At 44.5% G+C, this 27870-nt stretch overlaps 1 protein-coding gene and 1 long non-coding RNA gene across 2 annotated transcripts in view; one reads left to right on the plus strand and one right to left on the minus strand.

Moving 5' to 3' along the window:
• Window positions 1–781: 781 nt before the first annotated feature.
• On the plus strand, window positions 782–1461 carry LOC121704511. The gene is made up of 2 exons (XR_006030580.1): window positions 782–1010; window positions 1369–1461. It is a non-coding gene; the product is annotated as an uncharacterized LOC121704511 (long non-coding RNA).
• Window positions 1462–8440: 6979 nt separating this feature from the next.
• LOC121704899 (ras-related protein Rab-26-like) overlaps window positions 8441–27870 on the minus strand; it is a 68951-nt gene continuing 49521 nt past the window's right edge. The window contains exons 5-9 of the mRNA XM_042085439.1: window positions 20235–20287; window positions 11105–11170; window positions 10691–10747; window positions 10396–10472; window positions 8441–9869 (exon numbers count right to left, since the gene is read on the minus strand). Coding sequence (XP_041941373.1) covers window positions 9770–9869; window positions 10396–10472; window positions 10691–10747; window positions 11105–11170; window positions 20235–20287 — 353 coding nt within the window. The 3' untranslated portion in view covers window positions 8441–9769. The remainder of the gene's footprint in view (window positions 9870–10395; window positions 10473–10690; window positions 10748–11104; window positions 11171–20234; window positions 20288–27870) is intronic.

The following is a 27870-nucleotide window of genomic DNA, read 5'->3' on the forward strand; positions in this document are numbered from 1 at the left end:
AAACTTAAAGAATGTTTGCTTAAAACATAAAGTCTGTTTGCTTAGATATCAAATATTTTGTGTTAGATTTAAAGTGTGATATGCTAGATGACATGTGTTTTGAACATAGTGTAAGAACATATTGTAAGAACATAGTGTGAGAACATAGTGTGAGAACATAATGTAAGAACATAATGTACTAGTAGTAAGAGACTAGACGACAGTTAGGGGCCAACAAAAAGTCAACTGGCAAGAAGGGAAAAAAAGCAGAACCATTGCTTCACAGCAAGACAGAATAAGACCAAACATGGACATGTTCAGCCAGCTCAAAGGGTATAAAAAGAGAACGGCCCCCTTGATCACTCTCTCTACGGGGGCAGCTGTGGCCTACTGGTTAGCACTTTGGACCTGTAACCGGAGGGTTGCCGGTTCGAACCCCGACCAGTTAGGCACGGCTGAAGTGCCCTTGAGCAAGGCACCTAACCCCTCACTGCTGTTGCAGGCAGCTCACTGCGCCGGGATTAGTGTGTGCTTCACCTTACTGTGTGCTGAGTGTGTTTCACTAATTCACAGATTGGGATAAATGCAGAGACCAAATTTCCTTCACGGGATCAAAAGAGTATATATACTTATACTACTGTATGTAATGGGAAGAAAATATGTCAAACTTTAGCGATGCTCATAGTATACACCAAAGATTCTAGAACTCCTAGAACAGAGCGGAGCGCTCTAGAATCTTTGGTATACACTGTTATGCAGTATGTCTAGTTACCATAACAACAGGCTCTTTGCAAAATGCTCTTAAAACCCATAGAGTACAACAGCCTATCTACTATATATTCTGTGCATGTTACAAAAGTAAACATTTAAACAAAAGCCACTTGTTGTAGGAGGACATTACCAGAGTTATTTCCGTACAAAAGTGACTTCTGTGTGTGATGTGGCAGAGGTGATTTTGCATAAAGAAAAACATCAACAATGTAGACAGCTGCACCAGTTACAGCAGTGCCAACTCCAGAGCTGTCTGACAGGTAAGACTGTTAACTAATGTTCATCTTACGTAATTAGGGTTGTATTAGGGTACATAAAATAGAGCAATAACCGACTAAAATATTTGGTGTATTTTACTTTGTTTTTATATTTTTTTTCTTCAACATGAGATTGAGATAACAATGTGAAATCAAATATCGCCAATCAGTATACGTATACTACGTTGGTACAGTGGACCGGGTTAGGGAGAAATTGAATATTTCCATGAACAGTGGCACAAGCTGATCTGCGCATGCTTTGAAGACTCGTCTAAGAATCCATCTCATCTGCTGATACAGCAACAGGAGAGTCCTCCACTGCTAGCCCTTCTCCTCATTGCCTCAATCCTTTCTTTTTCAGAATGTTCCTGATATCCATAACCATAAGTCTTTCTTCTGTGAATTAGCAAGCTACCACCAGAAGCCAAAAATCATAAAAGACCCGTGTACTCTCTCTCCTGTGTGCATGAAAACTGTGCGTGTTGTTTTTTCTTTCTACTTTTCTTTTGCGACCTTATCACTTCAATAAACCTCTGACGTTCGCCTACAAAAAAGCTACCATTTTCACCCATATCAGGAGATCCAATATCCATACAGGAAAATATCATGGGAATTTTGAATTGTCGCACCTGTTAAACTCTCTGTCCTCTGCCTTCCAGTGGCTACTGCGATCTTCGGGACGTTAAGACGGCACACTTTGATTTTTGCTAACCCAGAGCTAACTTGCAATGCAACTTGCCAAAGGTAGTTAGCTTCAATTAGCACTCGGATCTCCTTATATGGACAAAGATGACAGCTTTAGTACCTTTTTGTAGGCGAACATCAGAGGTCTTTATAAGTTAAAGGAACCGTGTAAGAAATGTATTTCAGTTAATCATAAAATGGCCCTGATATGTCACTAGACATTAAGAAATCATGTTAATTTCAAATACTTATATCACTGACAACAGAGCCACAATCTTACTTATGGTTCCTTTAAGATAAGTTATACTTTATTGACCTGTAGGAAACTCCTGTAGGATTTATACATACAGTACACACTCACACACTTGGAGCAATGAACTCACTCAGAGCACACACACACTCTGGGTATACATAACTTCCTTTACAAGTCTGATTCCCTAACTCAGGGGTGGGCAAACTTTTTGGCTCAAGGGCCACATTGGGTTTTGAAAACTGGCCGGCGGGCAGCACAACAACCAGCCCCCCCACCCCCCCACGACACATACATAAAAAAATACATTTTTTATAGCCTATAATTTAGTTGAAACGTATTTGTTTTAAAATATGAATTGCTTAAAAATGCTGCTAATTTTATGCTGTTTAACAAATGTATAAATTGTGCACTGTCGCTTTAAGACAGTCGCTTTAATTCACGTTTATTTCTCAATGATCTTCTGCCTGCTCCGCTATGGCTAGTGCTGTACCTACAGCTGGGCCCTCTCACAGTTTTTAAATGGTCAGTAGTGGGAACTACTGTTGCCTTCATGATTTCCTAAGAAGGAGATATCAATTATCAACAATGACAAGCCAGCTGGAACCTGCGGCTCTCTCTCCCTCTCGTGAGTGCAGACGCGTTCCCAATTAAATGGATCGCATAATGTTCACGTTAGATCTGCTGCAAAGGTGATAACTAAGAGTTAACTTAGTTTAACATGATGTTATCTCTATTTAACATGATGTTTTGACATTGACATAATGTTCTCTAAGGAGAGTGAAAAGCAGTTTGCAGTAAAGCTAACCAACGTCGTCTCTATCGCAGGAAAAAAATAGCGAGCAGCCTGATAACCAAATGAAATGCTTGGCGGGCCGAAATCGGCCCGCGGGCCGCAGTTTGCCCACCCCTGCCCTAACTAGTAGGTCACGGATGCCCTAATATGCTATTGAAGTTATATAAAGATGGTTTAGAGACCAGTGTTTAGCTGTGTCATGAAACAATAGGCAGAATGGCCTGGCGATTTCCATGCTTGTAAATATGTATGTACAGTTGTGCTCAAGTTTAGTTCAGTTGTGCAAGTTTACACACCCATGCTAAAGTTGACTAAAAAGAGCAATAAAAAAAATCATCTTTTGGAAATTGATCATATTGCCTTAATTTAAACAAATGAGGGAAAAATCCAACTTTTAAGGACACCAATTTTCTTTGTGAATGAATAATTTATTGTAAATAAATAAATGTTCTTCCTTAAAATACAGTGGGCATAAGTATACACAACCCTATGTTAAATTCCAAATAGAAGCAGGGAGATTTTTATTTTTAAAGGCCATTTAATGGATCCGGGATACTATGCATCCTGATAAAGTTCCCTTGGCCTTTGGAATTAAAATAGCCCCACATCATCACATAGAGATTGGCATGGTTTTTATTTCAGTTAGCCTAATAGCTGGTTTGATTTGCATTGAGAGATGATCTTATGGAAATTACCCCATGCCAATCAATCTCTAGGTATGGTGAATCAGGATGCATAGTATCCTGGATCCATGAAATAGCTGGCCTTCAAAGGGATTGAATTGAGATGGGGTCTGGGAAAAATTCCAAAAATAATTCTGTGGAAATGCATGGATTCCAGTTGCTGCTACTGGAAGAAACTGGAATCCATGCATTTCCACTGAATTATTTTTGGAATCTGATCCCTTATCATACCTGTTCATTCTTACTCGTTGCTCGACTTATCGTGACTAAATTCAAGATGGCTGCAAACGCTAAACTTCGTGAAGATACTGTCTGCATAAATCGTCTTGTAAGTAAACTACCAGTGCTTTTTCAAAGTTCTCAATGTCTCGTTTTAAATGTCAGGGCCCTCGGAAGTCTACCAATGAAGTGTGGAGATACATTGAGCCTCGTAAATGGTGTAAAACAGTGATTTATTTGCATGGCTAGCCCGATGCCGAAGCACCACCATTGAAAAAGCTGTTGGTAGCATCGGCTAACTAGCGCCAGATTTTAGAGTGCAGGGGACAAGCCGAGATGGGCTATGAGACATACGTTCACACTCGGTATCATGTTTCAACACACTTTAGGTCAATATCACACCGGAATTCTCCTTTAAGTCATGTGCATGAGCATGTTCTCTTCTAAAGTCTTGAATAAAATCTATATCTATCTATCAGTTCTGCACAACCCTTAAGCCACGTCAGCCCAAGCGAGTGACCCCTGTTACAACTACACTGTGCTGAATGACCCCTGGAGGGCCACCACCAACCTCGACAACTCACCGCTCAGGTGCGACCGGAATGTCCAGTGGCGAGGCTGGTATAGAATGGTCTACCAGGCGGTGAGCGGTCGGATACCGAACACGAGTGTGTCCAAGGAGCGCTGTGGCACCCACGCACCCCTCTGGCTAAACGGCTCTCATCCTCGCCCAGAGGATGGCATCGTGACCAGGCAGGTGTGTGGACACTGGGATGACGACTGCTGCGATTTCAAACTACCACCCATACAGGTTAAAGCGTGTCCTGGAAACTACACTGTGTACAAACTTGTGGATCTTGAGGCCTGTTCTTTGGCGTACTGTGCAGGTAATGTTCTCTTGTGCTGGAGTCCGTAGGAGTAGATTGCCAAGTATGGGAGTAACACACTCAGGAAATTCACAATTTCGTCACCGTTTAAAAAAAAAAAAAAAAACATAGTCCAGTATTTCTTTTGAAATTGAAATGAAGTTGTATGGACTGGACTATGTTTTTTTTTTTTTTAAAACGGCGACGAAATTGTGAATTTCGGCAATCGACTCCTACGGACTTTCCCCTAAAGCTGGCAGCAAAGATGGCAACATTTCCGGAAAGGTACTGGCTTGATGAAATTCATTCTGGACTCTCTATCCGACCACAAAAAGACCTCGGGATACTTCGGTTTGGCTTTAGGGACCCTCTACTCACTACCACGTAAGTGTAATGTTGTTTGGAACTGTAGACAAGGTATAAAAAATAGCGTTTTGTAGCGGCGAAATAATATGCCCTTCTCACTTCCACGCTAACGAGTTTTGACAAAAAACGGTAAAATCAAACTTTCTCAAAACACATCCGAATGACATGATTTTGATGTCAACTCAACGTATGTACTCCCAATCATCCGTAAATTGATCTAAAGTGCATTTTACTCCGGATAATTCCTTTAATCTACCCAAATATATTTATTTACTTATTTTCACTACATCACACTTTTACTATATATTACTTCCTCACTATTGTCCCTTGAAGTAGTTCACTGACTTAGTGACCTTCTAATTGACTAGCCAATCAGGTGTGGTGGAGGTCATGAGCTGGAGTCTCGCTTTAAACAAAATAGGTGAGCAGCAAAATGCAGTGAGCTGTCAAACAGGCGGGGAGTTGAATGTTCAGTCAATGCGTTGTGTCGGAGGTTGCGGTAGCTCGGTTGAAGTTCGGAAGCGCTTTGATGGAAGTAAACTAAAACCTATGGACCATTGGACTACTGGAAGTGAATGTGGATTTTCGGAACGGACGTGTGGATTATAAAGGTACTGTGCTATTGGATTAGTGCGAAGTGTTAGGCTACACTTTTTGCCTGGCTAATCGAGCTTATACCTCCCTAAACCTCCTCCAGAAACTTCGGTTTCAACTAGGCCTACGTCGTTTTCATCTCTTCCTTGCTGCTCTCCTCCCGGGACACACACACGCTCATATAGGCTACACACACACACAGGAGCACTTGCTGCCGCCCTCCTAGGCCACTCGTTTTCATTTGTTTGTTTTTTGGTTATTGTTTTGTTTGTGTGCGTCGCCATAGACATAGCGTTTTGTTGGATCTATTGAACTGTTGTCGACGTCGCCGACGTCCTGAACTGAATGACATTTTGTTTAATACACTGCATCACCTGCTTGAAAACCATATGCTGTGTTGTGTTTCTTTTCTTGTCAACTTTAAAACGGGAAGGGTGACGGGGTCTTAACACTGACACGGCAGTTTTAACGCTGCCTGGCGCCCAACATAATCATTTTTTTTTCTTGTGTCAGAGGCCACCGTTACAGCTGACATAGTGGTTCCTTCTCTTTTTGATTAAATTAGTGGCCTTTAATGTCTAGAAACTTTTACGCCTCTGACTATCCGTCTCTGATTGCCAAAATAGGGCCTGAGTGTGTGAGACAGTCCTGCCTTGTAGCTCATCATCCTCTACCAGTAACCCTTTGCTGAACACCACCATCTACAGGCCGATGGGTGTACAGTCACTAAATGTTGGCTTTAACGATACTGTACATCAAACTATCTTGACTATCTTGTTCATAAATGATGGTGTCAAGACTTCTCATTTTGATGACACTGGCAGTTTCATTGACATAAATACTTGCTTTTGAGGAATGGACTATCAATTTTGTAGCCTGACGTAGTCATACTCAATTCTAGTCAGAATATGAGTCTGATACTGCTCCATTGGGACGTAATTATGGGGCGTGTTTCAACCGATACAGGGGGGGAATGCCTATGCACTCAATTGGATAGACCTAACCAACCTAAGCAATGAAATAGATTACTGTGAGGTGTAGGAAGAAAACACACGAACCATCCTTCTTCTCCACAAATGCCTTAGCATTGTTTTCTGGTCTTTTGTAAAAGTTAGTGCCGTCAATAACTCCTAGCCTACAACACTCATTAGCGAAATCTAAGAGATACGTAGGCCTATAGGGTAGGCTATTAGGAAAAAACTGATAGTCTATATCCCTATATTAAAAATAATTCTGTTGAACACTGATATGCTACAAACATGTTAAACAGCTGGATAAGACTGTCGCAAAATCCTCGAACAGGTGGTCCATCAGAGATTTCAAACGAACGAGGGAACATGTCACAATGCAACAGTGCTGTTCTCCCTTGATGAAAGTGAAACCACGAGTTTTCCCACATCTCAACTTTGGCCAAAGTTTTCAGAAATAATTGTTTTCAGTGATAAAACCTCATTAAATAATATGCATTTTCCATATGGGGTCTGTATCCTTCTAGACACAGCATTTTTGTTTAAAACATAAGCCTAATCTAAGCGTGCTCAGATGACGTGATAGACCCACCTGTCCATCATCGTAAGGCTCGATTTGATTGGTCCGCCCGATTTAGGGTGAGCATACTTGCCCCACAATGGAGCAATGCCAGACCGAACTTCCCGATCTCAAATGTTGTGGGCGGGACTAAGTTCGGAATGGCACCCAGGCTATCAATTTTGAGCAAGTGACGTGCTTTTGCAGGTTATCCACTAGGTTTTGCAGTTTGCACTAATTGTTTTGAGAAATGCACTAACTGCTGTGCAAATGTTAATAGTGATGTGAGAAAAGCACCAAAGCGCCTGAGAAAAACTGTAAATAACATTTCAATAGTCTACATTGGAACACCAGAGGATAAGAATATATTATTGTATATCTGTATTATATATCCTGATATAAAAAGAGAATTCTGATATTTCTGAACTTCTGATATTCATGACGGCACACTTCATGCAGATTATAGCCTACTATTTCTATCACAACCCTTACCCCAACTAAAGTACGACCACAAAGCCCATAAAAACATAACAAACTGTTACATCAAATCACGGACGAGATGCGCGTTTGGGAGAGTTTCAATTGCACGGGAGGGAGGGGGAGGGAGTAGCGAGCTAGCTCTCTGTTTTGTTTGAAGAATTAAAAGCCACCCCGCCAGCCAATCAGAAAAGAGTATTTCTTCTCTTCCGGTGATAAGCATCATTAACTGAGCTCGTCACAACTGGACTCCCTGTTATGATGTCATGGTCATTAAAAAAAAAAAAAAAATCTTGACATTGGATGAAGCCAGATTCACCCAATGGCAGGTGCGGCGAAATGCGAGATGCAACAAAATGCATAGGCCTACCTTGAGAGCAGTGAATCGTACACACGCACTTTAGGGTCAAAAAGTCAAAACACTGGCAATACGTGAGCCTTCAACCTCTCTGTCTGGCCAGGACAATGGACTGTTCCATGATATTCTATTTTCTTTAAGACCCACTAGTATTCTGTGAAGGACTTGCCATTTCACAACAGCCGACAGAGACAGAAAGAGAGAGAGAGAGAGGCAGAGAAAGAGACAGAGGCAGAGAAGGAGAGAGAGAGACAGAGAAACAGAGAGAAAGAGAAAGAGGCAGAAAGAGCCATGCCACCATAATACAGATCCCTGTTGTTGTAGTTTCAATAGCCTAATAACCTTTTCTCCATTCTATCAGTGTGTTTTTATTTATTCCATTTTATCAGTGTGTTTTTTATTTATTCCATTCTATCAGTGTGTTTTTATTTATTGATGCGTCAACATTGCCTTAACTGGATTGTTTATGTTTTCCTTTATGCTGTCTGTTTATGTATTCTTATGATACAAATATGATACTGTAGCCATAGGCACTCAAAGTGTGTGTACTTGTTGTGGTAGCAACTTGAAGTACATATCTATGTCCAAAAGAGGGCAGCAGAGTGCAACATAAAAGCTTTACCATTTTCTTTATTATGAGAGAATTCCGGGTGCAATAGAAAAAAAACCTTTTTCAACAGAAGCGTGTGCATAAACTGATTCACTGAAGCCATAGAGATAAGCAAGAAATCAACATATACATCAGAAATCCCTTTACAATGCTCTGTCAGAGGTGAGGGTCTTTTACAAGTCTTAACGACCATTAGAAATCCATTGAGAGAGAAAACACAACATGTACAACAGATTGGTACAATACTGTCTTAGTCATTCTTAAAATATTGAAAAATTGATAAACATTTCTACAATGAATTTGTTAAAATATCAAATATCAACTTGATTAAAATTGTATTTCATATGTGTGTGTTACATTTTCAAAATATCAACACTGCATAAATTGAGATGCAGAACAAAAGTAATGTACATTGTGTTGAAATGCTGTTGATAAAATACCTGTACAACACATTACATGAGACATGAACGCAGAGCACGGAATGACATCACATCCATATTGCCATTGATGACATCAGCGGCTGGTAGACGGGGACTCAACGTTCTACGTTCTATGTTCTACATTCTCTTAGGTGTCTACTGGTCTACATTTCAGAACCCAACTACAGTTCGGAACATCTACAAAACAGTTACTTTACATTAGACATTAAATGCTCACTTTATGCTCTGAACTCATACTATGAAACTGTACATTCATAAGGTATTGCACAAAAAAGATCCCCCTTGTGTGTGTGTGTGTGTAGGTGAGCGTGTATGTGTGTGTGTGAGAGAGAGTGACAGAGAGAGAGAGAGATTCTGAAAGAGATTCTGGAGGTTTTGGGCAGGTACATTCAGAACTGAAAGTAAAGGTGGGTCGAAGCTTTTAAGGTTTTCACATGAACACAACGCGCAATGAGCATAGCAGACAGAATCTGGCTCAGATATGCACTCGGACTATATACAACACACACACGCACATGTACTCACACACATCGACACAGAGACAACACACTCCAAACACACACACAAACACACACAGATACGTACACACGCACGCACACACACAGTGCTGGGTGATGTCTAGGTCCTGCAGCACACACACACACACACACACACACACACACACAGTGCTGGGTGATGTCTAGGTCCTGCAACACACTCCAAACACACACACACACACACACACAGTGCTGGGTGATGTCTAGGTCCTGCAACACACTCCAAACACACACACACACACAGTGCCGGGTGATGTCTAGGTCCTGCAACACACTCCAAACACACACACACACACACACAGTGCTGGGTGATGTCTAGGTCCTGCAACACACACACACACAGTGCTGGGTGATGTCTAGGTCCTGCAGCATCCAGCTCCCTTCATCTCCTTGTTGACGTACTCCTGCAGCTGGAACTTCTCACTCGGCTCTCTCATCAGACGATGCTTCAGCTCTCTGGGAGTGAGAGAGGGAGGGAGAGGGAGAGAGGGAGAGACAGGGACAGATAGAGAGAGGGAGGGAGGGGGAGATAGAGAGGGAGGGAGAGGGATGGAGAGAGAGTCAGGGACAGATAGAGAGGGAGGGAGGGAGAGACAGGGACAGATAGAGAAGGATAGAGGGAGAAGGGAAAAGAGGGATGAAGGAAGAGGGAAAGAGAGAGACAGGGACAGACAGAGAGAGTGATAGAGGGAGACATAGGGAGTGGGAGAGAGAGGGAGAAAGAAAGAGGGATAGGGAGTGGGAGAGAGAGTTTTTTTTTACCACTATCCAATCTTACATGATTGCCCTGATAATCCATATGTGATGTAAATCAACAAGACTTACATCATCACATGTAAGGAAACACACATCACCCCATGCCACCTCCATACACATCACCCCATGCCACCTCAATATACATCACCCCATGCCACCTCAATACACATCACCCCATGCCAGGTGATGGCAAGAGTGTGTGTGTGTGTGTGTGTGTGTGTCTTACTTTGCCACTGCTGTGAATGCCAGCTCCACATTCAGGCCAGATTTGGCACTGGTCTCCATAAAGGGCACTCCACACTCCTACAGGAAAAGAAAAGTGTGTGTGTGTGTGTATGTGTGTATGTGTGTGTGTATATGTACCCAGAGACAGGAAGAGAGGAAAAAATCAGATGATCAGATCAGAATATCACATACACACACACACACACACAGATAAACATATCCATATATCAACACACACACACACACACATCACATATGTACACATAAACATACCACACTCATACACACACACTTACCTTGGCCAGCTTTTCTCCTTCCTCTCTCTTGACCACTCTATCATGTGTGGCATCAGCCTGGCAGAACACACACACACACACACACACACACACACACACACACACACACTAATTTGAGAGAGAAAAGGAAAAAGACGTGTGTGTGCGTGCATGCGTGTGTATGTGCACACATGTGTGTGAGTGCGTGCGTGCGTGTGTATGTGCACGCATGTGTGTGTGTGCGTGCATGCGTGTGTATGTGCACGCATGTGTGTGTGTGTGTGCATGCGTGTGTGTGTGCGTGCATGTGTGTGTATGTGCACGCATGTGTGTGGGTGCGTGCATGCGTGTGTATGTGCACGCATGTGTGTGGGTGCGTGCATGCGTGTGTATGTGCATGCATGTGTGTGTGTGCGTGTGTGTTTGCATTTTCACCTTATTTCCCAGGAGCATGAGCACCACATCCTTCTGGGCAAACTCATGAACCTCTGTCAACCACGCCTAAGAGAGAGAGAGGGAGAGAGAGAGAGGGGAGAGGGAGGGAGGGAGAAGGAGAGAGGGAGAAGGAGAGAGAGAGGGGAGAGAGAAACATAGATTAAGAATGGACAAAAAAAGAAAACAAGCAGCTTCTAAAATGCACTGGACAGAGTATGCACACCAGAAAGAGTATATACTGGACAGAGTATGCAATGGACAGAGTATGCAATGGACAGAGTATGCACGCACAAGCCAGAGTATGCACTGGACAGAGTATGCCCCCCCCCACACACACACACACGCACACACACAACCACGCACTCACACACACACACGCACACACACAACCACGCACTCACACACACACAACCACACGCACACACACACTCACACTCACACACACGCACACACACACACACACACGCACACTCACACACACACACACGCACTCACACACACTCACACACACACACGCACACTCACACACACACACATGCACTCACACACACTCACACACACACACACGCACTCACACACACACACACACACACACTCACACACACGCACACACACACACACACACGCACACACACACACACACACACACGCACTCACACACACACACACACACACTCACACACCAGCATGCAAAGGACTCCCTCCACCTGAGGCTCCCCAAATCATAAACTGCAAGCCTCTCTCTCCACCTGCCCCCCCCCCCCCCCCCCTCTCTCTCTCTCTCTGGGTGCTGCATAGCAGAGTGAGTGTGCTGTAATCAGTCTTTGTGCTAGGACAATAGTCCAGGTGATTACACTGGCAGTAGGGTGTGTGTGTGTGTGTGTGTGTGTCTGTGTGTGTGTGAGACAGAGAATAGAATAGAAGTCTTTATTGTCACCTGTCAGACATTACTGAACAATCAATTCAACCCAGCACATGTGTTTGCGTGTGTGTGTGTATGTTTCTACTCCCTGGAGCCAGCCGATGTCTAGTTGGAAGATGGCCGTGTCATTCTAGCTAATCACTAACAGAAGTATAGAGGAATAGAGGGGAAAACACCATCCTGAGCCTGTAATCCACCTCGTCCGCACACACACGCACACATACACACAAGCGCACGCACATACACATACACACATGCAACAAGCACACGTGCATACACATACACACACAAACACGCGCATACACATACACACACACACACACATACACACACACACGAGCACACACATACACACACACACACGCACATACACATACACACGCGCATACACACACGCACACAAGCATACATGTACACATACACACACGCACACAAGCATACACATACACACACACGCACACAAGCATACACATACACACACACACACACACAAGCATACACATTGACAGTTACACCAGCATATAGTATATGTTTGACATATGGGGCATCTACCTCTGGCATGAACTCAGCTGCTTCCAGCATAAAGTCTCCCAGAGGATATTTATTCTGACAGTGTGTGTGTGTGTGTGTGTCTGTGTGTGTGTGCGTCTGTATGTGTCTTACCCCGGCTAAAAGTCCCTGAGATGCCAGCTCTGTTCTCTGAGACCAAGACACTCCCCCAGGACATTAGAGGAAATGTCAACAGATGATACCTACGCACAGGGACTACAGTCCTACCAAAGCAGCACCAAATACCAACACCAAGCATAGCATAGCGTCATACGTATAGGTAGTCACGGTAGCATAGCACAGCCATACGTATAGGTAGTCACGGTAACATAGCATAGCCATACGTATAGGTAGTCACGGTAACACAGCGTCATACATATAGGTAGTCACGGTAGCATAGCGTCATACGTATAGGTAGTTGTGGTAGCGTAGCATCATACGTATAGGTAGTCACGGTAGCATAGCGTAGTCATACGTATAGGTAGTCACGGTAGCATAGCATAGTCATACATATATATCACGGTAGCATAGTGTCATGCGTATAGGTAGTCAAGGTAGCATAGCATACAGTAGTCATACGTATAGGTAGTCACGGTAGCATAGCGTAGCGTCATACGTATAGGTAGTCACGGTAGCATAGCGTCATACGTATAGGTAGTTACAGTAGCATAGCATAGTCATACGTATAGGTAGTCACGGTAGCATAGTGTTATACATATACTGTAGGTAGTCACAGTAGCATAGCGTCATACGTATAGGTACTCACGGTAGCATAGTCATACGTATAGGTAGTCACGGTAGCATAGTCATACGTATAGGTAGTCACGGTGGTCACCCAGTTCAGCTCACACTATTAAAAGTAACCACTGAAGATCACAGATTCCTATACACCATATGTTTACCTTTTGGACCAGCGCATCAAAAGCTTAGGCTCGTTGCTGGAGAAAGGGATATCAAATTTTGTATTGAGTAGAAGAGGAAAAACGTACACAACCCACAGGTAAGTTTTATGTATATTGTATTAATGTAAAAAAAAAAAAAAATCAATTAAATGAATTGTCCTTCAATGCATGAAATATCACAATATAAATTCACATAAATCCACCGGGTGGATAAGAAAATCACAGTTCTTATCTCCAATTAGGTTGGCTCGCCACAACTGCTGGAAGCTACCTCCACCTTTACAGTGCAGAAGCGATTACAGCAGAAGATCCCAGGTTTCACAGAAGAAGGAAAAAACCAAGAAAAGAAAAAGACTCGGCCTATGTAGGCCAAATCATAGCTTAAAACAAAAGAACACTGCTCTGCTTTTTTTGCACTTCTGGTTAGACGCAAACTGAATTTCATTGTCTTTGTACTTGTACTCTGTACAATGACAATAAAGTTAAATCTAATCTAATCAGAATGTGATGATACGATGCCTAAAGTGTGTCAGCCAGCTAACTGCTCTCATTTCATCTCCGAAAAAGCTCCCGGCAACACATGCACACGTTACACACACACACACACACACATCAACACATGCACACTTTGTATACACACACACGCACACATGCACGCACACATGCCTCTAATGATCTGTCTGCTAGTTGTTATACACACACACGCACACACACACTTCAACACATGCACACCTTATACACACAAGCTCACATGCAAACACACACTCACACACACACACACACGTCTAATGATCTGTCTGCTCGTTCCAAAAGTTGTCATCCTGCATCATGAAAGTTGCATCCGATTTGGAGCCTTTGACTGATGCGCACACACAGACACAAAAAACACACACACACACACACACACACACGTTGCTACAGGGTGATGCTAAAATGCCTGGGGTGTGTTACTGATCATAAAAACATATGAAGGACACACACACACACAGAGCCTCATTTATCAACCGAGCGTAGAAACCACCACAGATCTGAGCGCAGGAATCATCTTATGACAAGGCTCACATGTGATTCATGAAATATTCGTATCACTCCAATTCCAGCGTAACAATGAATGTGTGCGCGTGTGTGTGTGTGTGTGTGTGTTCATGTGTAAGAATGAACGTGTGTTGGTAAATGTGGCACCTGAGAACAAGCGTAATTTAAATATCGAGCCCCTATTATTTTATAGGCGTCGCCCCTAGAATTTACAACATGGAGGTGCATAATACGTCCACAAGAGACACGTTGCTGACCTGGAGATAGCCACAGTGATGTTGCTGACCTGGAGATAGCCACAGTGATGTTGCTGACCTGGAGATAGCCACAGTGATGTTGCAAGTCCAGCAAAACCTTGTTCATTTTAACAGTCATAAAAGTGTCAGCAGGGAAGCTGGGAAACTCAGTGTCACAGACCTTATTGCCGCACCACACTACAAATACATTCATTATAAAACCAAACCACACCTGCCATTTGTTCCTTGAAATAAAATGTAGCCTATGACTGTTGCGCTTTCCAAAGCAAACGTAATTCTCTCCACATATGGCTATCCCAAGCCATTAAATGTGTCAACATTACAGGCTACATTACGGAAGGTAGGCTACAAATGTGCAGGAAAAGTCTAAGATACAGTATTCCGTGATTCCAACTCTTCTGCTGCTCACTCCTGCACTGTGCTATGCCGCCTCAAAAACTTGCATACACGAGTTAAGACTTGCGTGAGATTCGAGCGTACCCATCGCTCACGTTCAAATTGATAAATGCTTTGCGTGGAAATGAGCGTATGCTTGTTTTATATCGTACGTTTGTTTCGTAAATGAGAGCCACTCTCTCTCTACACACACACACACAAACACACACACAGTCACACCTTTCCTTACCTAAAATACATACACACACACACACACACACACACACACACACACAGTCACACCTTTCCTTACCTAAAATACATACACACACACACACACACACACACAGTCACACCTTTCCTTACCTAAAATACATACACACACACACACACACACACACAGTCACACCCTTAACCCTGCCTTCATTTCCCAGCATGTTTCTTTATTAGCAAAAAACACTGCCTTCATTTCCCAGCATGCATTTCTTTATCAGCAAAAAACACTGCCTTCCTTTGCCAGAACTCATCTTTTCATCTCCTTGCCAACGACCCTCATTACGAACATGTGCCTCTCTGTCGTGAACACCTCCTGCATTACCCATAGTTCTCAGCGGGTGAACACCTCCTGCATTACCCGTAGTTCTCAGCGGGTGTTGATGTTAATGGCTGCTGCAGCTGCGGCTTATGGCGAGCTCTTATCCCGGGTGAGCTGTGGTGAGGCCATGTTATCACAGCAACCCAGGGCAGAGTCTGACACACCACACAGCTAGCTGCGACAATGAACAAGAACAAAGTGTGTGTGTGTGAGTGTGTGTAAGAGACTGAAAGAGTATGTTTGTGCGTGTGTGTTTGTGTGTGAGTGTGTGAGTGTGTGTGTGTGTGTGCGTGTGTGTGTGCGTGTGTGCGTGTGTGCGTCTGTGCATCTGTGTGTGTGTGTGTGTGTCCAAATAGGCTGTCTGTGTGGAAATCCCTACTGAGTCACCACACATCACTGCTCAGATCAAAATGAGATTGTTATGGCTGTTCAAATCTCCCGATATCCTCATTCTGAAAACTCACACACACACACACACATGCACACGAACACACACGCGCACACACACAAACTTATGCAAACTTATAGAACACGCGCACAGCATTCTCATAAACACACACACGCAGTGCCGCCACTCCCACCACGCGCATCACACACTGTGCTTAGGGCACCAAGGGACAGAGGGGGCACCAATACTAAACTTTACTGCAAACTGCATTTCACTCATCAAAATGGCCAGCAGCAGCACTGCACACACGCCCATACTGACACAGACACACACACACACACACACGCAGAGAACACATGAACAGCATTCACACACACACAGAGAACACATGAACAGCATTCACACACACACACACGCCCATACTGACACACATTCACACACATGAACAGCATTCACACACACGCACATACTGACACACATTCACACACATGTGTTCACACACACACACACACACGCACGCAGAGAACACATGAACAGCTTTCACACACAGATACACACACACACATACACACACCCATACTGACAAACATTCACACACATGAACAGCATTCACACACACACACACACGCACACACACACACACTCACACATACTGTAGAGAACACATGAACAGCATTCACACACAGATACACACACACACACACAGAAAACACATGAACAGTATTCACACAGACACACACACACACACACATGCTCGTACTGACACCCATTCACACATATGAACAGCATTCACACTCACACACACACACGCACACACGCGCACACACACAGAGAACACATGAACAGCATTCAAACACACACACACACAAACACACACGCCCGTACTGACACACAAATGTGTCTTTTGTGGTGAAGCCCTTCTCCAGACCTTTTGTGTGTTCCTTTCATAGAGACATTTCTTTTAAATCGGTCTCTTTGAGGTTGTGTGTAGTCTTTCATTGCTATGAAAACTCGCCCACACACCTGATCTCGGTATGCGTCTCCCACAAACACACAGGAGAGGTTTGTAGAGCTCGCCTTCAATGGCTTACACAAGACCCAAACTCCCCTCCCTCACTCCCTCCCTCTCCCACAAGATGCTAGTGCTGTTTAATTCCTTGTGAGAGAAGAATCTGTTGAAAGAACTAATTGGAGAACCGTGCTCTGGATGAGCAGAACCTCACTCTAGATTTCTTCTTGTTCGAAGGATTTAAATTGGGAAAACTGAGGAGAACCTCACTCTAGATTTGTTCTTGTTTGAAGGATTTAAAATGTTAAATGTTTCCTCTGAGCAGGCTTGTGCAAAATTCCAGAATTGAATTGAAACTGGCTCTTAAATTCCAATTCAATTCTTGAATTTCACTTGCATTTCAATTGAGGTAGCAAACAGGAAGCAGAATTGCAATTCGAATTGTGCACAACCCTGCCTCTGAGAGAGGAGAGGAGAGAGAGAGGAGAGGAGAGGAGAGGAAAGGAGACGAGACGAGAGGAGAGGAGGGGAGAGGAGAGGAGAGGAGAGGAAAGGAGAGAGAGGAGAGGAGGGGAGAGGAGACGAGAGGAGGAGAGGAGGAGAGGAGAGGAGAGGAAAGGAAAGGAGAGAGAGGAGAGGAGGGGAGAGGAGACGAGAGGAGGAGAGGGGAGAGAGAGGAGAGGAGGGGAGAGGAGGAGAGGAGAGGAGAGGAAAGGAAAGGAGAGAGAGGAAAGCAGGGGAGAGGAGACGAGAGGAGAGGAGGGGAGAGGAGACGAGAGGAGGAGAGGGTAGGAAAGGAATGGAGAGGAAAGGAGAGGAGAGGAGAGGATTGGGACCAAAAAAATAAAGAACGGCAGGGAGCCAGAAGACACACACAAACTCACTCACACACACACACAAACACACACACACACACACAATCATGACACATTCTTCACCTGTGTGAGATATCTCCACAGTAAAGTTGGGTTAGTTTGTTCATGCGTCAAAGCTCACTTCACACATCGCACTCCTAATGAGCTGTGCAGCTCCGAGCTTCTGGAAACGTCCGCAACAAGCCCTGTGTGCCTCACTATGACAGGCCTGTGTACCTCACTATGACAGGCTTGTGTACCTCACTATGACAGGCCTGTGTACCTCACTATGACAGGCTTCTCCTCATGTGGACCTCACTATGACCGTCTTCTCCTCATGTGGACCTCAGTGGAGCTGACTCCCTCATATCCATGAACCAAAACTTACCACTGCGACAACATCCCAAACCAACCCACAGCCAATCAGAACAGCGGGACACTGCACTGACAGCACAGCGGGACACTGCACTGACAGCACAGCTACTAACTCCTGCAAGAAACTGCAAAGCCTGCTGGGATGTTTTTTTTTTTTTTTAACAATACAGAGGGAAACAGATAACACAGATTAGCCAGCACACACACACACATGCGCGCGCACACACACACACACACACACACACACACGCACACGCTCACACACGCACACACACACACACACACACAGGGAGAGAGAGAAGAGGGCACAGACAGAACCAGACACAGAATAGAGCAGAAAAGCCCACCGACACTCTGACATTTACATCAGATGTGGAGGTAGGAGGCTAATCTGAATACAACATCATCTCTAGCTTTTGCACATGACATGCACGCACGCACGCACACACTCACGTTAAATCAGATGTGGAGGTAGGAGACTGATCTGAATACAACATCATCTCTAGCTTTTGCACATGACATGCACGCACGCACGCACACACTCACGTTAAATCAGATGTGGAGGTAGGAGGCTGATCTGAATACAACATCATCTCTAGCTTTTGCACATGACATGCACGCACGCACGCACACACTCACGTTAAATCAGATGTGGAGGTAGGAGGCTAATCTGAATACAACATTAACTTCATCTCTAGCTTTTGCACATGACACGCACGCACTCACACATGCAGACATGCACACATGCACGTTAAATCAGATGTGGAGGTAGGAGACTGATCTGAATACAACATTAGCTTCATCTCTAGCTTTTGCACATGACACGCACACACACACAGATGTGGAGGTAGGAGGCTAATCTGAATGCAACATTAGCTTCACACACGCACGCACGCACGCATGCATGAAAGGCCTATCACATGAATGGAGATCACCACAAGAGCAAGGGTTAGAGGGTTATCGAATTAGAGGGTTATTTTACGTCAATTTAAGTGTATATTTGTCAAGTCAAAAGAGCTAGCTGTGTTAAGACGCACATAGCCTACATGCACACACACAGGCACACAGGCACTCACACTATGAAATCTATCTATTCACATTCTAAGAGACTGCTGAGCGATTGAATCAATATAATGTATACAGACAGAGAGAACGAGGCCAAGCACAGGGTCAGTGAGCGCAGCCTAGCAACCAGATTCTATCAAGAGAGAGATGCACTTGGTCCTTCGAAGAAAGCACTCCATTCACAATTTTCCATTCACCAAATACCATAGTCAATTGACTACAGTACTTGAGGGGTTCATCACAGCCAGCCCTGACCCAAGAGACAGTGAATAGCATTGATCTTACGGATGCATTTGGTTGTGCTCCACTCTCAATGACTTAACATTCATTATTTTGTAAAGATAATGCTAAGCTTGATGGACTCTGAGAGAAAAGAGACTGAACAGCTTGATGGACTCTGACAGAAAAGAGACTGAACGGCTTGATGGACTCTGACAGAAAAGAGACTGAACAGCTTGATGGACTCTGACAGAAAAGAGACTGAACGGCTTGATGGACTCTGAGAGAAAAGAGACTGAACAGCTTGATGGACGGGAAACACACACAAACACAGCTCACAAGCACTCAGTGCAAATCCATTCACTGGGGCAGCAACTCACTAAACAGTTCATGCAAACAGCATATGAAAACATACAGGCATCAATTTATGTGTGTGAGTGCATGTGTGTGTGTGTGTGTGTGTGTGTGTGTATTTGTGTAAATTGATTATGCGTGTATGCCTTTTCTCTCTCTTTCTCGCTCTCGCTCTCTCTCTCTCACACACAAACACACACGATACAGTTCAACAAACAAACTTTTCCACACCTGGATGTTGTCAAAGGAGGCCTTATTGGTGACATCATACAGGAGGAGAAGGGCTGTGGAGAAAAGATCAAAAGAGAGAGAGAGGGGGGGGGGAGAGAGAGAAATAGAGAGAGGGAGGGAAAAAGAGAGAGAGAGCGAGAAGGATGAGAGTTAATCATCATCAGGCCATTCACATAGGGTGGTGTGACAGCAGTTGCTTACCAACTAATCTATGTTGGTTACACCAGTACTTAATGTAAGTAGGTATGACACACAACACACACACATACACACACACACACACATGGAAATCAACACACAGACACACGGCAAAGCCTCTTTCAACTGACACAAAACTTCTCTCCGTACAAGGCAGAAAGGCAAATTTCATTTGACTGAGTGTGTCTGCAGAGATGCTAACGCTCAGGGGCCCCAGACCAATGTCCTGGCACAGAGATGCTAACGCTATCCAGCACAATGCCTTGGCACAGAGATCCTAATGCAATCCAGCACAATGCCTTGGCACAGAGATCCTAATCCAATCCAGCACAATGCCTTGGCACAATGCCTTGTTATTTTATTTTATGTTTTTATACTTGCCCAGGGACTGCAGGTGCAAATTAGCAATTGCTGCTACAACCTGGCCCAAGACATTTTCCTGGATCCCAGGATAAATGTTATTTTGTGCATTGTCCCTGCTTCAAATCAATAGATTTCCATTCCATTCCATTCCACAATGCCCTGGCACAGAGACGCTAACACTCAGGTGAATACTAACGCAGTCAGGCACAATGGCCAGGTAGAGATGCTAACACAATCCAGCACAATGGCCAGGTAGAGATGCTAACGCAATCCAGCACAATACCCTGGCACAGAGATGCTAACACAATCCAGCACAATGGCCAGGTAGAGATGCTAACGCAATCCAGCACAATGCCCTGGCACAGAGATGATAATGCAATCCAGCACAATGCCCTCGCACAGAGAAGCTAACGCAATCAGGCACAATGCCCTGGCACAGAGATGCTAACGCAATCCAGCACAATGCCCTGGCACACCTAACGCAATCAGGCACAATGCCCTGGCACAGAGATGCTGACGCTCAGGGGCCCCAGGGCAGTTTCACACACCCTGAACTCGCTCTGACACTGCTGTAAGTCTGAATCAAACACACACACACACAGGGGATGAGACACCTGAGACGGTAGAAGAGTTGGAAGCTACACTGTGTCTGAGCAGAGGACAGAGGACAGGGGCCATTCCATTTCACAGTCCACACACACACTCACAGGTTTTTATTTATAGACCGCAGTCAAAGTCCTGACCATTTGGATGAGCCACACTCTAAACCAGGCCGTGGGATATGCATGACATATAAAACTCCCTAGGACACAAACACTACCAGTCAAAAGTTTGGACACCCATGCTAAAGTTGACTAAAAAGAGAAATAAAGTAGGTTTTGGAAATTGATCTTAATTTAAAAAAAAAATAGTAAAGTCAACCTTTATGGACACCAATTTTCTTTGTGAATGAATAATGTATGAATGATAAATAAATGTTCTTCCTTAAAATACAGGGGGCATAAGTATTGGCACCCCTATGTTAAATTCCCATAGAGGCCAGTTATTTCATGGATCCAAGATACTATGCATCCTGATAAAGTTCCCTTGGCCTTTGGAATTAAAATAGCCCCACATAATCACATACCCTTCACCATACCTAGAGATTGGCATGGTTTTATTTCAGTTAGCCTATTAGCTGGTTTGATTTGCATTGAGATGATCTTATGGAAAGTATCCCATGCCAATATCTAGGTATGGTGAAGGGTATGTGATGATGTGGGGCTATTTTAATTCCAAAGGCCAAGGGAACTTCATCATTGTTTGACAAATATCTCAGCTCTCTCTCTCTTTCTCTCTTACACCCCCCCCCGATAACACATGATGGGCTAAAGTGTCCATAGCATCACCCAAGGGAGACGGTGCAGAGTGTGTGTGAGCTGGCCAGACAGAGAGGAGATAATATCACCCAGTGCAGGGGACGCTCTATATGTGGAGAGGAGATCATATCATCCAGTGCAGGGGACGCTCTATATGTGGAGAGGAGATCATATCACCCAGTGCAGGGGATGCTCTATATGTGGAGAGGAGATCATATCACCCAGTGCAGGGGACGCTCTATATGTGGAGATCATATCACCCAGTGCAGGGGACGCTCTATATGTGGAGAGGAGATCATATCACCCAGTCCAGGGGACGCTCTATATGTGGAGAGGAGATCATATCATCCAGTGCAGGGGACGCTCTATATGTGGAGAGGAGATCATATCACCCAGTCCAGGGGACGCTCTATATGTGGAGAGGAGATCATATCATCCAGTCCAGGGGACGCTCTATATGTGGAGAGAAGATTATATCATCCAGTGCAGGGGACGCTCTATATGTGGAGATCATATCACCCAGTCCAGGGGACGCTCTATATGTGGAGATCATATCACCCAGTGCAGGGGACGCTCTATATGTGGAGATCATATCACCCAGTGCAGGGGACGCTCTATATGTGGAGATCATATCATCCAGTCCAGGGGACGCTCTATATGTGGAGATCATATCACCCAGTGCAGGGGACACTCTACTATATACGTGGAGAGGAGTCAGCTGATGTGTGTGAGCGCATGTCTGTCTGTGTGTGTGCGTCTGTCTGTCTGTGTGTGTGTATGTGTGAGACAGTCTATCTGTCTGTCAGTCTCTGTGTGTGTGAGTCAGTCTGTCTGTCTCTCTGCCTGTGTGTTTGCATCTGTCTATCTATGTGTGTGTGTCTGTGTGTTTGTCTGTCTCTCTGTCTGTGTGTGTGTGTCTGTGTGTGTTGTAATTATCATCCCTTGAGGATAGTGAGGAGCTGTCGTCAGCAGGAGCTCCTGTTAGCTGATAACAGACATGCCCGCTGCCTCTCCAAACACCCATCACTGCACCAATTCCAGGCCCGCGCTTAAGACGTTATCAGCCTTTCACAGGTGTGTGTGTGTGTGTGTGCGCGCGTGTGTGCGCGTGCGTGTGTGTTTGTCAGAGTGTTTTGAGACTGGGATGAAAAATTACTCACTTATTTCACTCTGATAAATTAAATCATCACTGTGTGTTGACAGAAATACGAGAAACAAACACACACACACATACACACACACACACACACACAGAACTATGGAGAGAGATGGAGTGCATGTGTGAAAGAGAGAGGGAGAGAGAGAGAGAGAGCGAGTGTGAGAGAGAGAGTGAGTGAGTGCAAGAGAGAGAGAGGGAGTGTGTGAGTGTGCATGAGCTAGAGAGACAGAGAGAAAGCCATTTATCATTGTCTTCCATTTGGAATGCTGTGATAACTTACAGGTCTGTCCTTTTGGTTGTGGCTATTGTAGCAGCTTACACACAAATGCAGAACTCCAAGTTTCAGGAGTAGATTAACTCAGGAGTAAGCAGCTGCTTCAGGAGTAGATTTACTCAGGAGTAAGCAGCTGCTTCAGATTTACTCAGGAGTAAGCAGCTGCTTCAGGCAGTATTTTATATGCCTTCAAACAAACATGGCACCGTACGTATGTACAAACACACCAGACACCACTACGGGAGCGCTGAGTGGCATGCAGCTTTGTCAAAGAATATGGGAGGACAAGTGTTAACAGCGATAGATTAGGCATTCTGGAGTTTAACCAGCAGACATGCTTCAAAGGTACTATTCTAAATATTTCTTCCTGTTCTAAAAGAATCCAAAGTAGCACAACATCAGCTCCATACTCCTCTCATGGAGGGAAACCGCTTCTGTGCCTTCTACACGTCATGAAGAGAGGGATTAAAGTCTCCCGCTTCACTTGGTTATTTATGCCACCTTAATGCCTGTAATGCTAACGTGTGAGCGCTTAATATTTCACCACGTTTTACAGAATAGAAGGACTAATTGATGAGCTGTGCTTGCAGACTGCAGGAGGTTAGACGTCCGTCTCTCTGCATGGGGGTTAGACGCCTGTTTCTCTGCATGGAGGTTAGACGCCTGTCTCTGCATGGAGCTGGAGAAAAAGGGCCAGAAGGATTTGTCCCAGATAATCTCTTATAGGGAAACGAGAAGTTTAAAAGTTGAAAAGCCCTGCTATATGCCTGACTGAGGGTAACGAGATGTTTAAAAGATGAAAAGGCCTATATGCCTGACTGTGATGGAGTGAAGACGGAGGCCTGGGAAGGACAATCAGAGCATTGGCTCCAAGGAGTTCATCTGTTACGGGTTGGTGGACTGACACAGTTCAATCATCCAGACACAGAAGCATTTGGTCTCTCTTGTGTAGCATACTAATGACAACAAACAATCACAATACGCACATGCAACACAACACAATGAACACACACATAACCCAGCACACACACACACACAGCTAAGTGTTTTTTTACCCTAAGTAAGACTGTAAGTCTCTGCTACACACAGGCACGCAGACACAGTATGTGTTCACACACACACACACACTCATCCACACACACACACACACACACACACACACTGATGAGGTGATCCATTAGGGTGCTGTTGGACTGTAAGTAGCTCCTTCTGAAAGGCTGTTGGATATAATAATGATGGTAATTGTGAATGTCTGCAGTCTATGGAGGAGACTTGACGGCTACACTCCACACACACACATGGCTCAGACAGACTGGCAGTGCAGAACAATGGATATGCCCCTCTCTCTCTCTCTCTCTCTCGAAGAGGCAGTGCAGTGGACACACTCACACTCACTCAGTCAGATAGGAGACACAGAAACACACCAGCACTGTCCCTGTTTCATTACCACAGAAACACACCAGCACTGTCCCTGCATCATTACCACAGAAACACACCAGCACTGTCCCTGCATCATTACCACAGAAACACACCAGCACTGTCCCTGTTTCATTACCAGCGTATTCACACCTCTGTGATTCTGCGTCCCTTTGAAGACTGTGGATAGGGGTCTGTAATGCTCCTCTCCTCTCTCTCTCTCTCTCTCTTTCTTTCTCTCTCAATCTATCCCTCTCTCACAGACACACACCACATGGCTGTCTCTCTACTGCTTTTCAATTCTATTCTTCATACATGCACACACACACACAAACTGAAATCAGTAGCCTCTCTGCACACAGCACTCAGTCGGTATCCCCCCTCCCCGAGCACCTTTTGGCCGTGGCGTTTAATACCCATCTGTGCCCAATGCCCCCCGTGAGGGAGATGCCCACGGAGCGCGTGCCAGCTCTTGCGGTGTGCCCGCGGGTGAACGCGGGACAGGAAGCCGTATTCCACTTTACTCAGTCCGCACGCCACACAGATGGGCGCAGCAGATTGGCCGGCCTGTGACTACTGTAAGAGCAGGCGGCGGCCAATCCTGTTCCGCCGTTTGCCACCGTCGGAGCCTGGGCTTTGATCATGGGCTAATTTTGGGTAAAGCACCCTGGCATCCAGGCCAGGAGGGAGGGAGGGGGGGGGTTGTGTGTGTGTGTGGGAGGTTACGTTGGAGTCTGATTTTGGGCTGTGATTTTGAAATATTATCAGCCATTTTATTCCGATGTTAGGTCAAGCTTTTACTGTGTTGGACTGCACTCAGCCGCCTCCCCTCCCAGGTCAGTACCAGGTGTGTGTGTGTGTGTGTGTGTGTGTGTGTGTGGTCAGTACCAGGGTTAAGACGCTCTCAAGTGCATCTAATCTGTGTGTACCACACGGCTATAAATGTCAGAATTAATGGCCAAATATTTACAACGCAAACAATTAACAGAGTGGCTGTTTCAGATCTGCCCACCCCATTCTGCTTGCGCTCGTTATCTAGCACAACTCGGCTTTGTCATTTCACCTTTTATCAGGGGCTGATTAAGAGACTTCCTGCCGTTTGTCTGGCAAACAGTCCGCTTTTCCCTCCCCCTTGCACACACTAACTCATATACACACACACACACACACACACACACACACAGTGGTTAAAGTGGGATTTGGCAGGTGGGGGAACCCTGAAATCCTTGTGTCGGTGCAATGGGGGGAAATGACACACCTTTGGACAACATAATGAGTATCGTGGTGTAGAAATACTTTTTATTGACAAGAATTGCTAGTTTCTTGGTCACACCTGTCAGTCAAAATAGCCCCCATATTGATTTGTACCAAGGGTGTAAATTAACACAAATTAACAGGGGTAAAAATTAACTCACCATTTATTTTAACAATATTATCACGCTATATCGTTTGTATGAAAAAATATTTATTTATTAATTTATCTGAGGTGGGGGAAGCGTGTTCCACCCCCCCCCCCCCCCCCCCCCCCACACACTTTAACCCCTGCTCATACATACACACTCACTCATACATGTATACATAGACAGACACACACACAAACTTGATGGGTGGAGTGGAATATTCAGACTTGGTTTGCAAATCAGCTGGGGAACTGGAGCCATTAATCATCCTTCAGCTGCTTTAAAGCCATCAGCAGCCAGCCAGCTTAGTCCCTGAGACTAAAGGTAATTAACACACCAGACAATCAAAATGGTCACAGCAGTGGCTGCAGACATCACTCGCGCACGCGCACGCACAGGCACAGGCACACGCACACGCACGTCTTTTGTTTAAGGTGAATACAGTACGCACTTACAGTCGAAAAGAAGAGTGTGAGCTGTGAGAAATATTAACAGAAGTGAAAATTTCACACACATCTGCCAAACCTGTCTTGGAAATAAGGGCTCTTTTCTTTGAAAGCCAAGCAGATGACCTTCACACCACCTTCATGAACTGGGTTCTGCTCAAGGTTTCGTCCAGATAAAATAGTTTTTTTTCCCATTCTGTTCCATTGTCAGCCATTGCATAACATTCCATAATTTTGTTTTGACTCTGTAAAGTGACCTTGAGTTTGAGAAAGGTGCTTTATAAATAAAACATATTATTATTATTATTATTATTATTATTATTATCATCATCATCAACGATTCCATTCCATTCTTCCATTCAATCCCATTCCATCATTCTATTTTTTCTTTCCATTCCGTCATCACTAATTCCATTCTGGTTTAGGTGAGTTCTCAGTGCCAGTTAATCAGAGCTGATTGTGTGAGTGTAGCGGGTGTGTACTCTCTCTCTTGCGTTGTGTTATAGACGACGAGGCGTTGGCTCTCTCTGGCTACCACAGCCGTTTATTCTGATAGAACAAATGTCTCACAGTCACACACATTTGCCATAGAGAGCTCCAGCACGAGAACAGGCTACTGCAGACTGGTTAACAGTATTTACACAAGACATGAACAAAAGTATGAATCACGAAAATAGACAACTGTACCTGATAGAACAAATGCCTCACAGTCACACACATTTGCCATAGAGAGCTCCAGCTAGCAAAACGAAAACAGAAATGATTCAGTTCACGGTTCGTAAAGTATTACAAAAGTTAAGCTATCGAGCTAGGTTCTAACCAGACTAGCAAGCTAGCACAACGTGGCGAACTATTTCACTTTAAAGCTAAACCAAAAGAAATGAAACAAAATGGTCTCTAATATAAAATTAGAGACCTCCTGTGTGGATTTACTACATGCATACTAGCATATTATTACACTGGACACATTTATTTACGCTATAACAGCGGAGTTCAATATATGCAACTTACCACGAGAACAG

The sequence above is a fragment of the Alosa sapidissima genome, chromosome 3 (genome assembly GCF_018492685.1).
Source record: "Alosa sapidissima isolate fAloSap1 chromosome 3, fAloSap1.pri, whole genome shotgun sequence".
In the NCBI taxonomy this organism is placed as follows: Eukaryota; Metazoa; Chordata; class Actinopteri; order Clupeiformes; family Clupeidae; genus Alosa; species Alosa sapidissima.